This window comes from Anolis sagrei, chromosome 1 (genome assembly GCF_037176765.1).
Source record: "Anolis sagrei isolate rAnoSag1 chromosome 1, rAnoSag1.mat, whole genome shotgun sequence".
NCBI lineage: Eukaryota > Metazoa > Chordata > Lepidosauria > Squamata > Dactyloidae > Anolis > Anolis sagrei.
Window position 1 is genome coordinate 164,719,246 of NC_090021.1, and position 12,050 is coordinate 164,731,295.

Here is a 12,050-nt window from a genome sequence, read left to right on the forward strand (position 1 = left end):
ACTGGAATATATAAGGCATTCCTTTTTCTAAAGGGAGAAATATACACTAGTTATTACTGCATAAACTGGTTTAATTAATATCCCCAAATGGGGAACTTCAAATGTTGCTGGGTTACAACTTTTATCAGCCTTTGCCAATACAGCCAGCAATCAGGGATCATAGAAATTGCGCATAATCTTCGATCTTCAATCAAAGGAGGCCCTTATTGGCTATTGCTATCACATTACCCCAACAGATAGCATTGGTGGATACACAAGACAAAGCCTTGTCTGTAATGTGCCTTGATCACACAAGACCTCCCAAAAGATCTCTGGCTGGTTCCATTCATATCATGTTTTCTATCGATAGTCAAAACTGTATCATTTGATGACAAACATAGCTTTTTAAATTGTTTTTAGCCATTTTCAAAATACTTGGTTTATGATTAAGATTCATATTGTTCTGAAATTGTAAATAGCCAAAACAAATTATAAATCATTTAAAGAAATAATATAAAAATTAAAAACCATGTGTTCCTCATCCCTACTTTACATCTCTAATTCCATGTTTACAGTAAAAAAAAAATCCTTCCCTACTACAGCTCAAAGCTAAAGACACATAACAACTTTTTAGAATAAGGGGTAGTGAAAAATACAGACTTGAAAATCCTGAATTTTTCTCCTGTCATTGGAAACTGCTCAGCTTCTCCTAAATCACAATTCTCTATATATCTATTCAAACATAGGTCTCACTGACTTAAATGGATTGTATTTCCAGGCAAGCAATTATTATTATTATTATTATTATTATTATTATTATTATTATTAGAAAGCAGAGTACAAAATCTGTGGCCGTGGAGGTTATTGGACTACAACTCCAAGCATCACTCCTCACTGATTATAGTGGTGTGAGTGCAGTTTAATAACATCTGGAGGACCCCAGTTAATTAAAATGAAAATTTTCATTCATAAAGATCATACTTGTCATACTCAACTTCTTTTACGTATGTTCAAAGCAAAGATTAATTTGCAAAAGTACCATAGAATCATAGAGTTGGAAGAGACCTCATGGGCCATCCAGTCCAACCCCCTGCCATGAAGCAGGAAAATCGCAAGATTCCCCGACAGATGGCCATCCAGCCTCTGTTTAAAAGCCTCCAAAGAAGAAGAGTCCATCACACTCTGGGGCAGAGTGTTCCACTGCTGAACTCTCTTTTCCTGTAGTTTGAAGCCATTGTTCTGCGTCCTAGTTTCCAGGGCAGCAGAAAACAAGCTTGTTCCCTCCTCCCTATGGCTTTCCCTCACATGTTTATCCATGGTCAAAATGTCTCCTCTCAGCCTTCTCTTCTGCAGGCTAAATATGCCCAGTTTTTTAAGCTGCTCCTCAGAGGGCTTGTTCTCCAGACCCTTGATCATTTTGGTCGCCCTCCTCTGGACATATTCCAGCTTGCCAACATCTCCCTTAAATTGCTGTGCCCAGAATTGGACACAATATTCCAGGTATGGTCTAACCAAGGCGGAATAGAGGGGTAGCATGACTTCCCTAGATCTAGACACTATCCTCCTATTGATGCAGGTCAAAATCCCATTGGCTTTTTAAGCTGCCGCGTGACAAAATAATAACTCAAGTGTGAAACCCTGATTTATGTAACATTTATCTAATCTTAAAAACAATCAATAAAAGGGATTCCCAAAATTTGGAATTAAAATGCAACATTACAAGAGGTTGCTTGTTTTTCACTAGGCAGACTATCCTCATAGCCTCCTCGTTCTCAGGGATGTTATCCGGCAGAGGTGGAAGAACAGGTTCGTAATCCTTCTGAGCCACAGTATCATGAGCTGAAAGTAAGGCCTGCAAGGGGAGAGGAAGGGGGAAGAGAGAATGAAAGGTACTTAGAAGTAAGCAATGTTGAGCCCATCTTTGTATGTTAAGTACTTACAAATTACATACCTACAACAGAACAAGAGGAGATCCAACTAAGAGACACCTGCTCTTTGTTGTTGTTTGTTTCCATTCTATGCAATAGATGCATATACCATGTGTTGCATGGCCTAACTTGTTCTCAGCACTCAACCCAACTATCACTATTTTAAAAATGAAGAATCAGTAGAAAGTGACTGAAATGTTGCTTGAGCTAAAACTTGAAGGGATAGATGGTTAAATATCAGATATAATAGGTATGTGTTACATAACTTTCCTCTAGCAACAGCAAGAGTATGCCCTCTGGGCAGCTAAACCAGGAAATCCCAATTGGATGGCCCCCCGTGAGGGACTTCTTTCAGGAGCAAACCAAGAATGGGCAACTTGGAAGTTCCTGAGCAGACTCAGAAGTGGAGTGGGCAGATCAAAAGACAACTTGGCAAAATGGCACTACCTAGAACACAACTCCCAGAAATCCCAGCCAGTTTACCCACTGTTAGGATTTCTGGGAGTTGAAGGCCAAAAACATCTGGGGACCCACAGGCTGAGAACCACTGAACTAGAAGAATCCTCTACCTTGTGTGACTGTGGAGCAGAACAAACAACTCCACATCTGTATGCTTGCCCACAATGCCCTGCCTCATGCACAGTGGAAGAATTGTTTAAAGTTACAGACAATGTGGTCGCTGTTGCCTGTTTTTCGTCAAAAATTATTTAACACTTGTGTTTCCTCTATTTTTATCATTTTATACTTATTATGCAATGCTTTTGACATGAAATAAATAAAAGAAAGCATTTGCTTCAGTAAGAAATGCAGCAATCTCTATATTTGGAGATTGCTCTGATTTCAACATTTACATCGAAAAACAGTGATTTCTTACTTTCTTTTCTCTGACTAAATCTAATTGCTAGTCCCAGCTAGAGTAAATGTGTTGAATCATATTTATGTATGGTAAGTCTTCAGATACCAAGTTCCTATCGATTCTGTGAGTCAACTCTGGTTGTTTAAACAGTTTGGCCTACCTCACAGGATTATTGGGAATATAAAATGAAGAGGAGAGCCATGGATACAATTTTGAAGTTAACTGAAAGGAATGCAGGATAGAAATGTAATACATTAAAAAACATTAAAATGCTGTATAATCTAAAATGTCTCTTTCTTCCCCAATGCTGACCAATTTCAGGGAGACATCACTTGCCTTGAAATGTGGACCTCGTAGAAGTCGTCTTAGCTCTTTGACCTCTGGATGTTGCTGGACTCCACGTAACAAATCCACCACCTGAGGAAAAACTATCGTATTGAAAAACATGCAGTGGGCCCAGCTTTTCCATTATCATTTTCTTAATTAGAACTATAACTCATCAAATTTCTCTAAATAGGGAGGATACAAAAGAGTACAGTTTATCAAAAGATCCACAGTCTGAGGGTCCTCCTGGACTCATCATTGATGCTTGAAGCTCAGGTGTCGGTGGTGGTTGGGAGGGCCTTTGCACAGTTCAAACTTATGCACCAGCTGTGACCGTACCTCGAAAAGCCTGACTTGGCCAGAGTGGTCCAAGCCTTACTTACATTTAGAATAGATTATTGCAATGCACTCTATGTCGGGCTGCCTTTGAAGACGGTTCGAAAATTGTAGTTAGTACAAAGATCGGCAGCCAGATTACTAACTGGGGCTAGCTACAGGGATCATATCATGCTCCTCTTAAAGCAGCTCCATTGGATGCCAACAAGTGTTTGGGCCCAATTCAAAGTGCAGATCATTGCCTACAAAGCCTTACATGGTTTGGGTCCATCCTATCTTCGCGCCTTCCTCTATGAACCAGCTCTACGATCTGCTGGGGAGACCCTCCTCTCGATTCCACCTCCGTCCCAAGTGCAGTTGGTGGGTATGAGAAAAAGGGCCTTCTCGGTGGTGGCCCAGCCCCCAGCTTTGGAATGCCCTCCCTAGAGAAATTAGACTAGGTCCCACAAAAAAACCTTGAAAACATAGATTTTTAAACAGGGAGAACATTATGAAGAACTTCCTGACTGTGAGAGTTGTTCAGCAGTGGAACTCTCTGTCCCAGAGTATGGTAGAGGCTCCTTTTTTTGGAAACTTTTAAACAGAGGCTGGAAGCATCTGTCAGGGGTGCTTTGAATGCAATTTTCCTGCTTCTTGGCAGGGGGTTGGACTGGATGGCCCATGAGGCCTCTTCCAACTCTAGGATTCTGTGATAGTAGGGCTTCGAACAGGATTAAAACTTCAAATATTAAAACTTGAGGACCAAATGTTTTATCTCTTTCCTGGCACTTTATGATTGATATTGATATTGATAAACCCGCAGTTATGACTGTGTTTTATTGAATTTCTTATTTATTTTTGAAGGGGTTTTATATGCTGTTTTCTGTATGTGGTTTTATTTAAATTGTCATCGTTACTGATTTTATTATATCTTGTGTATTTTATTGTACTATCATGTGCTTTTGTAAGTTGCCCCGAATCCCTTTGAAGAGATGGTGGCGGGATATAATGATGATGATGATGATGATTATTAAAGCTAAACTAAATGACTCACAATTGAGCTACTTTTCTGAAACTCCTAACACTAAACAAAACATGAGAAATCATGAAAATTGTTCCTACAAAGTAGCCCAGCACTCTCACCTCGTGGGTCAGTGCACGAGCCTGCAAGGTAAGTGGAACTGGTCTCCGTTTGATATGCTGATGAAGGCATTCGTACACCTAGAACAATGGATACCACAGTAACAATAAAATGTCATATATAACCATTTTTGTCCACACATACATGATGCTTACACACACTCAAATTTCAATTCTCACAGGCAAAATGTGTCCTTGATTGAACTAGGAATAAAGCCACATTTCAATACTCCATGTTAGGGTTCCTCAACCAGGCTTCTCTAGAACCCCAGGGTTTCACAAAAAGTCACCAGGGACTCTGCAAGAGCATGTGACTTAAAAATATAAACTTAAAGAATAGATATATTCATTTTTATGCAGTAGTTCCCTAAGACCTGAAAATGAATTTATGGTTTTAATGCATTTATTAGTTACATTCATATCTTTCCTTGTCTTCAATGCACTCGCATTGCTGAAACCATTTGAGTGCAATCCTAGCACATTGCATTACAAATGTTACTAATGCAAGGAAGCATACCTGGAGGGTGGGATGATGGACGGTTAAGTCCAATAAATCAGGAAAGGAGGATGCAGTGCTTATATCTGCTTCCCTTGAATGCAAGCAAACTGCATCTTTGGGCTAAATCAAAGCCCAAATCTTAACAACTGTATTTAGGCCCAGTCATGCCATTCCCCGCCCCCCCCCCCCCTTTTGAATGGAAGCAAATAATAGCATGACTGAATTTTTAAAGACAGAGGTCTCTAAAAGTAAAAAGGAAAGGACATATTCTGCCACCATGACATAGGATGCCCACAGTGGCTGCAGTCAACGATGCAAGCTAGGCAACCATGGGCATCCTGGTTTATCATTACGGACAGAGTAATGAAAAGCCAGGATGCCCAAGTAACTATAAGTAGAATATGTATTGTCGAAGGCTTTCATGGCTGGAATCATTGGGTTATTGTAGGTTTTTTGGACTGCATGGCCATGTTCTAGAAGCATTCTCTCCTGACGTTTCACCTGCATCTGTGACAGGCGTTCTCAGAGGTCGTGAGGTCATAAGTAGAATATACTGGCTGATGACTCTTGCCTGTAGCAGGAGCAACTTTGCTCTGTAGTTTATCATTTTGCTCCGACATGAGCAAATATCAGTGGTTTCTTTCTCTCCACACAAGTCAGAGAACAAACCCAGGTCATTAAGTTTGTCTAGTTTACAAGGAAGGAAAGAAAGAAGCAAAGGTGTTTGACAATACAATTACTTGACTCTTTTTGAAAGGGTCCTTACCTTGAGGAGCGCCTGTAGCCATGGTGATCTGAGCAGGTCATATAACACACCAACACCATTTACATCTCGCTTATAGAAGAGGCTCAGCTCTTGCAGGACCAGAGATAGTAAATGAGATAAACCTAATTCACACAAATCACAAATAACATTGAAGTTAACAGATTCTCTCAAACTTTAATCTAGAACCTTTGTTGGGAGGTTGGGGAGGTGGGGACAATATCCACATAAGACACATTGCCACAACAATACTCTTATCATTTGGATTTTTTCTTACAAAAATAGCACCATCCTACAGTGATTGTATTTCTGTTGCATGGTCTAAAGGCATACAGTGCTGTAATTTTAATGAAAGCTGGAAAATCATAGACTCAACATTGCAACCAATTTGCATTTTTAAAACAGTAATATTTATTTCAGTTAAACTAGATATTTACAAACATTATATTTTCCAGTTTGTACTATATAAAACTATCTTAAAACAATAAAAATACACATATACATGGGGAAATGGGATGATGTACTGTACCGTTATCATGGCTGCGTAGGAGTGCAGCCTTTTCCATCTTCTCCTTCATCCTTGGAGATTCCCCTCGTTTCTCTGAGTGGATCATCTGGGAAACCAAGTAGAATAAGAAGCTATGGATGAATCTTTAGATGGCATAATCATTAACAACACTCTCAAACAAGGTCACAGTAGGAAGGATATACAATCTGTAAATATTAGCTATGAGATACATATAATTCTGGAACTCCTCTAAAATCATTGTTCAAGCCAGATGATACGGCAGGGCTCTATATTACCCGGGATGCTTCTATGAAAAATAATGTGCAATTTCTGTCCTGAGCTGTAGAAGGAATGTCTCCCTATGAATTGACTTCTACTTTCCTTCCACTTTCTTGCAACACCATAATAAGGACAAGAAGAAATATTCTTCCATGGAAGACTAACAGAGGGAAAATCTAAATTCCACAATAACATCTTGGTTTGTTTACCAGTGCCATCTCATACTATTAGTACTGCTGTGCCATGACTTTGCGAGACATTTGTGCAAGCTGAAAGTAAGAATCCTGTGGGGATTGAGTAAACAATCCTGGTTTGTTTGTTTGTTTTTTTGTTGGGGGGGGGGGAGTTTGGACTAGGCAGAGGGGGCAGAGGAAGGATTGTTTTGGGTTAGGGTTAGGGTTGACATATAGGTATATATATACATAATATTTTAATGTTGCTTGAGCCAGCATGGTGTGATGGTATGAGCATTGGACTATGACTCTCAAGACCACAGTTCAAATCCCAACTCAGCCATGAAAACCTACAGGATGATGTTGGTTAAGTCACATTCACTCAGATTCAAAGGAAGAGAAAGGACTGATGGTTAGATGGCGGGGTGCTACTTGCCTCACAGTTCCCAGGGAAGCTTGGTCGCAGGCTGGACAAAGGACTCCATACTCCCAGCTTACTATGAACATCCAAGACTCAGAACACCCTCTGTCTCATAAACAGAATATCAATGGTATATAACTCCTGAAAAACTTTCTAAGATGTCTAAAGAAGTTTCCAACACTTGCTGGAAATGTAAAAAGCAAGTTGGGTCCTTCTACCATATGTAGTGGACATGTAAACATGTCAAGAAATACTGGATTCAAATACATACGGTGATCCAGAAAGTTTTGGGGGGAAATATCCAGTTAAAACCTGAGACTTTTCTACTTGATGGGACTGATACAAATAACTACAATAAACTGTTGTAATATATGATCATCACAGCCAGTTTGCTCTACGCACGGAAATGGAAGAACTCAGCAACAACAATAACAGATGATTGGATCATAAAAATGATGTACTTGGCCGAGATGGACAAATTAACATGCTTACTAAAAGAAGGGACATTGGAAAAAATTAGAAAGACTGGAAACCTTTTATTCACCTTTTGCACAAGGAAGAGAAGAATGTGCCAATTTTGTGTTTTGAAGAATAATGTGAGGGATGTGTTCAAGAAAGGAGTAAATATTGGGAAGCCTAGAGGGTGAAGCCTATGCTGTTTTTCTTTGACCAGATCAGGATAGATCAGAGGTCATGTAGTTTTTTCAGTTTTTTTTCTTTTTTCTTTCTGTTTTTGTATTTCTAATATCTAACAGGGGTTGGATGGCCATCTGTCAGGGGTGATTTGAATGCAATATTCCTGCTCCTTGGCAGGGGGTTGGACTGGATGGCCCATGAGGTCTCTTCCAACTCTTTGATTCTATGATTCTATGATTCTGTTCTGGATTCACTTTTTTGACTTTTCATGTAACATTAAAAAATATTTTTTTAAAAAAGAATCAAAGCTGTCCTTAAAAGCTCTCCTCTTTTCCATGCTCTCTTCACTTGCCTTTGCTTAATGTGTACGTGCTTATCCTCTATGGAAAAGGAGTCAAGTTCTCTTTAGAGCCAGACTGCAAATTAAATACCCCTGTAGCTCCCACTAAGTTACTGAATCATGTGGAGAAAACAGTGGTGGTGGCAGCTAAATAATCTTCAGGGGTCCCCTTTTCTACTCAAGAGCAGGAGACAGGGCCAGAGAGTCCATTGCAAAGGGGTGGCAACACCCTGTGGTATCAAAAGTCCAATTCAAGATCAAAAGAAAGGAAAAACCATGTTTCATTTCACCATAACACCCACACAAATATATTTTAGACCAAAATTTCAGTGCTATTCCAGCTATAGGAAAAAGGCGGCATTTCCAAGAAACAAAGATACGTTTTCAACTTGCAGTAACTACCATAATCCCAAAACACAAGCAATAGTCCTGCAACAAGTGAAACATTACTCTGTGTTACTTTTTTAAAAAAAAAAACAGCACAAGAGGGTCTTGCCACCAATTTACCAGAGAATATCTTCCTTAAATTATCCCAGTATTCTCCCAAATATGTCACACATCTCCAAGCTGCAGATCAGCATATGCACATGTATCTAGAGCAACTAGAGCAAACAGTGTCATCATTGTCAAAGGCATGTGACACAAAAAGCAGCAAACAGTGTTTTGTCATGAAGCCAATCCTAGACAATTCTCAGCAACATATGAACAAGTGCTGCTTCGGTTTTTTAAATCTGTTGTGCTGAGTGGATAATTACACCTGTATTAAGCAAAGCATTTAAAAGGATGGGAATATATTTAGTTTAAGAATACTACTCCTCAGTTTGTTATTAAAATCCTGCTTTAGACTCAATTGCAAGAATTTCTACCTAGAAACAAAAAAGGGGAAATGGAACCAAAAGAAGAAAAATGAAAAAATAGAGAAAATGAAGCTCAGTTAGTAACTTTTACTTTTTAGAATAGATTCTGCCAGAGCCAGTAGCTCTGACTGCGGTTGAGAAAGTCTTGAGGGGAAAATCTAGGTCTCTGGAAGCAAACGGAGCACGCATCTTAGTGCTTTGTGATATATCTTGTTATTTCAGCTTAAAACAAATGTCCTTTGCTTGATAAATGTGTGATTTTTTAATTTTGTTCAGAGATAAAACTGTTGCTTGTATAAATGAGAAATGGAATGGAAAGAGCAATGTAACAGCTAAGAGAGTCTGACCAAACAGCAAAGTGCAGAAAACAATACGAACAACATGGTATAACATAGTATATATTATACATATAGCAAAACAGAAACAACTAACCTGGAGTAAAATGCGTTGAAAATTGTAGTTTTCAAATGGACCAAACCAAGACAGCAGCCATTTTTCGTGGATCGGTGGGTAGAAATTTGCAGGAGTACGGCAGGAGATGTATTACCTCAATCTTCTTACCAGAGACGAAGGAATTACTGTCACTTTTTACTGCCCTCCTTAGGACCTATATTTAGAACTTGCTTCCTTCCTAAACACTGAACTGGATGCTGCAATGAAAGAGTAGAAAAGAGAAAAGGAATTCAACCCGTGTGTAATTGGGGCACATGGAAAACGGCACTCTGGAATGCATCCAATGTCTGAAAAGTTAATTCTGTAACATGGCAAATCACTGCAGATAAGAGATAAGAAACAGCATGTGGGCATGTGACAGAAAAGAGGAGGAGAAGGGGAGTGGTTTCCCAATATAAATACCTGCCTAGGGTAGGAAGGAAAAACAAACCTGGGAAAGGAAGAAGAAGAACTTGGTAATTCTCAATAGCTATGAATTGATAGAAGGGACAGGATTGTTGGAGTGCTGGATAAAAAAGATTCCACAAGCGTTACAAACAAAAAATGATGAATTTCAAGTCCTAGACAGCAAGCATGTCGCACGATTCCCATGCAAGCTATCCCTCCTTTGGGACTTTTACAAAAAATCTATTAAAATTCAGTTCTTTAATATTTCATGTTGTACAACAGCTGGCTTTAGTCGCTGACGCAATCCTTAATTTATTTGGGTCAGATAGCAGCAAACTACATTTGTCACCTATCCAAATTTCTGGAGACTTTTTCTGCAGCTGAACCTAGAAATAACCAGAAATTGGAAAGGCTGCTTTTTGGACAATAACTTTCAGAATCCCCCAACTGCGGCCACATTAGCCAGAGATTCTAAGAATAGCAGCCTAAGAAGTAAGGTATACAGGTCATTTCCAAGCTCTAGAAATAACTAGTCCTATGCTTTCCTAAGCTTCTCAGCATGTACTACAATTTCGGCCTATGTGCCATTCCATCCACCCCAGCAAAGCCTGAAACCAGTCTGGTAGAACAAACTGCTCTGCGTTTTGTGGTAATACTGTAATAAAGATCATATGAAATTAAGTTCTTGTGGGTTTTTTCAGGCTATATGGCCATGTTCTAGAGGCAATACTGCAGAAAATAATTAAACCATTCAATACTAAATAAGTCAGGCATGGGTCATTTTGACCATCTTTTTAAAAGTGAAGTTTACTTGCTAAATTCCAAATGCTGTGCAGTCAACACTGAATCCCTCAACATGGAAACTTCATGGCAGGTTAAAAAAATGTGCAGAGCTGATCTAGATCTTTGTTGTGACTCTGGAAAAACATGGGTTATAAATTCAATAAGCAATTATAAATGCAACATATTTGGACTTCTCAGTTGAGGTGACAGGGCTGTAGCCAAGGAGGGGGTTCAGGCTTTAAATAGCCTGCAGCTCTGCCCCTGTCAACCCCCCCCCTCCAAGTCTGATCTCCTTCATGTAGGCCTTCAACACCCCCCCCCACAATGCCTTAACCTTTGCCTGCCAGATATGGGTGGGCCAACTTGGATGCTTCCATTATATCGGCTATTGATGCAAGTAATGACAATGTGAAGAAACGGTCAAAATTTGCTTGAGATAGTGATTGCAGTTGCTTCTCATAGACTTAGCATGGGAATTTGGTTAACCAGTTAAAATTCATGAGTAAACCAGGAATTTTTTTTAATTTGGAAGATTTGGGGGGGGGGGGTTGAACCCCTACGCCCCCCCCCCCCCCAGCTATAGCCCTGTTATATATACATCTGTTCAAGGCAGACTTGTAAAAGCAACATGTAGGCACCTTCACCAACACCAATGGAATATTATAGGCTAAATGTGTACATCCCATTTTTATGAAGTAAGCTTCAATAAAGGTTTACAAGGCACAGGGAAGTAGTTCAGGAACTGCAAATGTTCCTCCCTATTAACTGTGACCATACAAAATCCAGCTTGAACAAGTGCATAGAACATTACAATGAATTGGATATACTGATGGAAGAATTTGAGATGTGGTATTGAAAATGGAAAAAGATTGCACCTGCAGAAAAACCATCAAATGCACTGGAAGCATATCTTGTCTGTGATGGACAGTTTTTTTTCCCAAAGGTGAAGAAACTTCTTCAGATTTCTGCAACATTGCCAATGTCAACAGCTACAAAATGAAAGGTTGTTTTCAACTCTTAAACCTTTGAAAACATACATAAGAAGCACAATGGGGCAAGAAAGACTGACTGGACTTGCATTTTTGAGTGTCCACCGAAGTATATTGATGGAACCTGATTTTTGTCAGTGTGTTGACACAGTTTTCAAGTGTTTCCAACAGATGTTGTGGTATTGTTTTGTAATTATAAATTACCAATTAACAGTCATTTTCAATTATTTTAAGACTTGAAACTATGTAACTAAAATAGAACCGATTTAATTAAGTCTATATAAAAATATAGAATGAACCATACTATTTAAATTGTTTTGTTATGGAACTGCTCTTCATAATTTGCTAAAATGTGCCCCCCCCGTCCCCCCCACAATTTTATTTCTAGGTATGGCCCTGTTTTTCCCCCTCTGTGTCAGG

The 12,050-nt window shown here is 39.3% G+C and overlaps 1 protein-coding gene across 3 annotated transcripts in view; it reads right to left on the reverse strand.

Annotated features, from left to right (window-relative positions):
- MPP4 (MAGUK p55 scaffold protein 4) overlaps positions 1-12,050 on the reverse strand; it is a 49,503-nt gene that overhangs the window by 29,846 nt on the left and 7,607 nt on the right. For 2 of the 3 annotated variants that reach the window (XM_060783193.2, XM_060783214.2), the window contains exons 2-7: positions 9,451-9,668; positions 6,334-6,418; positions 5,808-5,929; positions 4,546-4,623; positions 3,100-3,180; positions 1,700-1,831 (exon numbers count right to left, since the gene is read on the reverse strand). In XM_060783193.2, coding sequence (XP_060639176.1) covers positions 1,700-1,831; positions 3,100-3,180; positions 4,546-4,623; positions 5,808-5,929; positions 6,334-6,418 — 498 coding nt within the window. In that variant the 5' untranslated portion in view covers positions 9,451-9,668. The remainder of the gene's footprint in view (positions 1-1,699; positions 1,832-3,099; positions 3,181-4,545; positions 4,624-5,807; positions 5,930-6,333; positions 6,419-9,450; positions 9,669-12,050) is intronic. The other variant, XM_060783206.2, reaches the window with a different exon arrangement.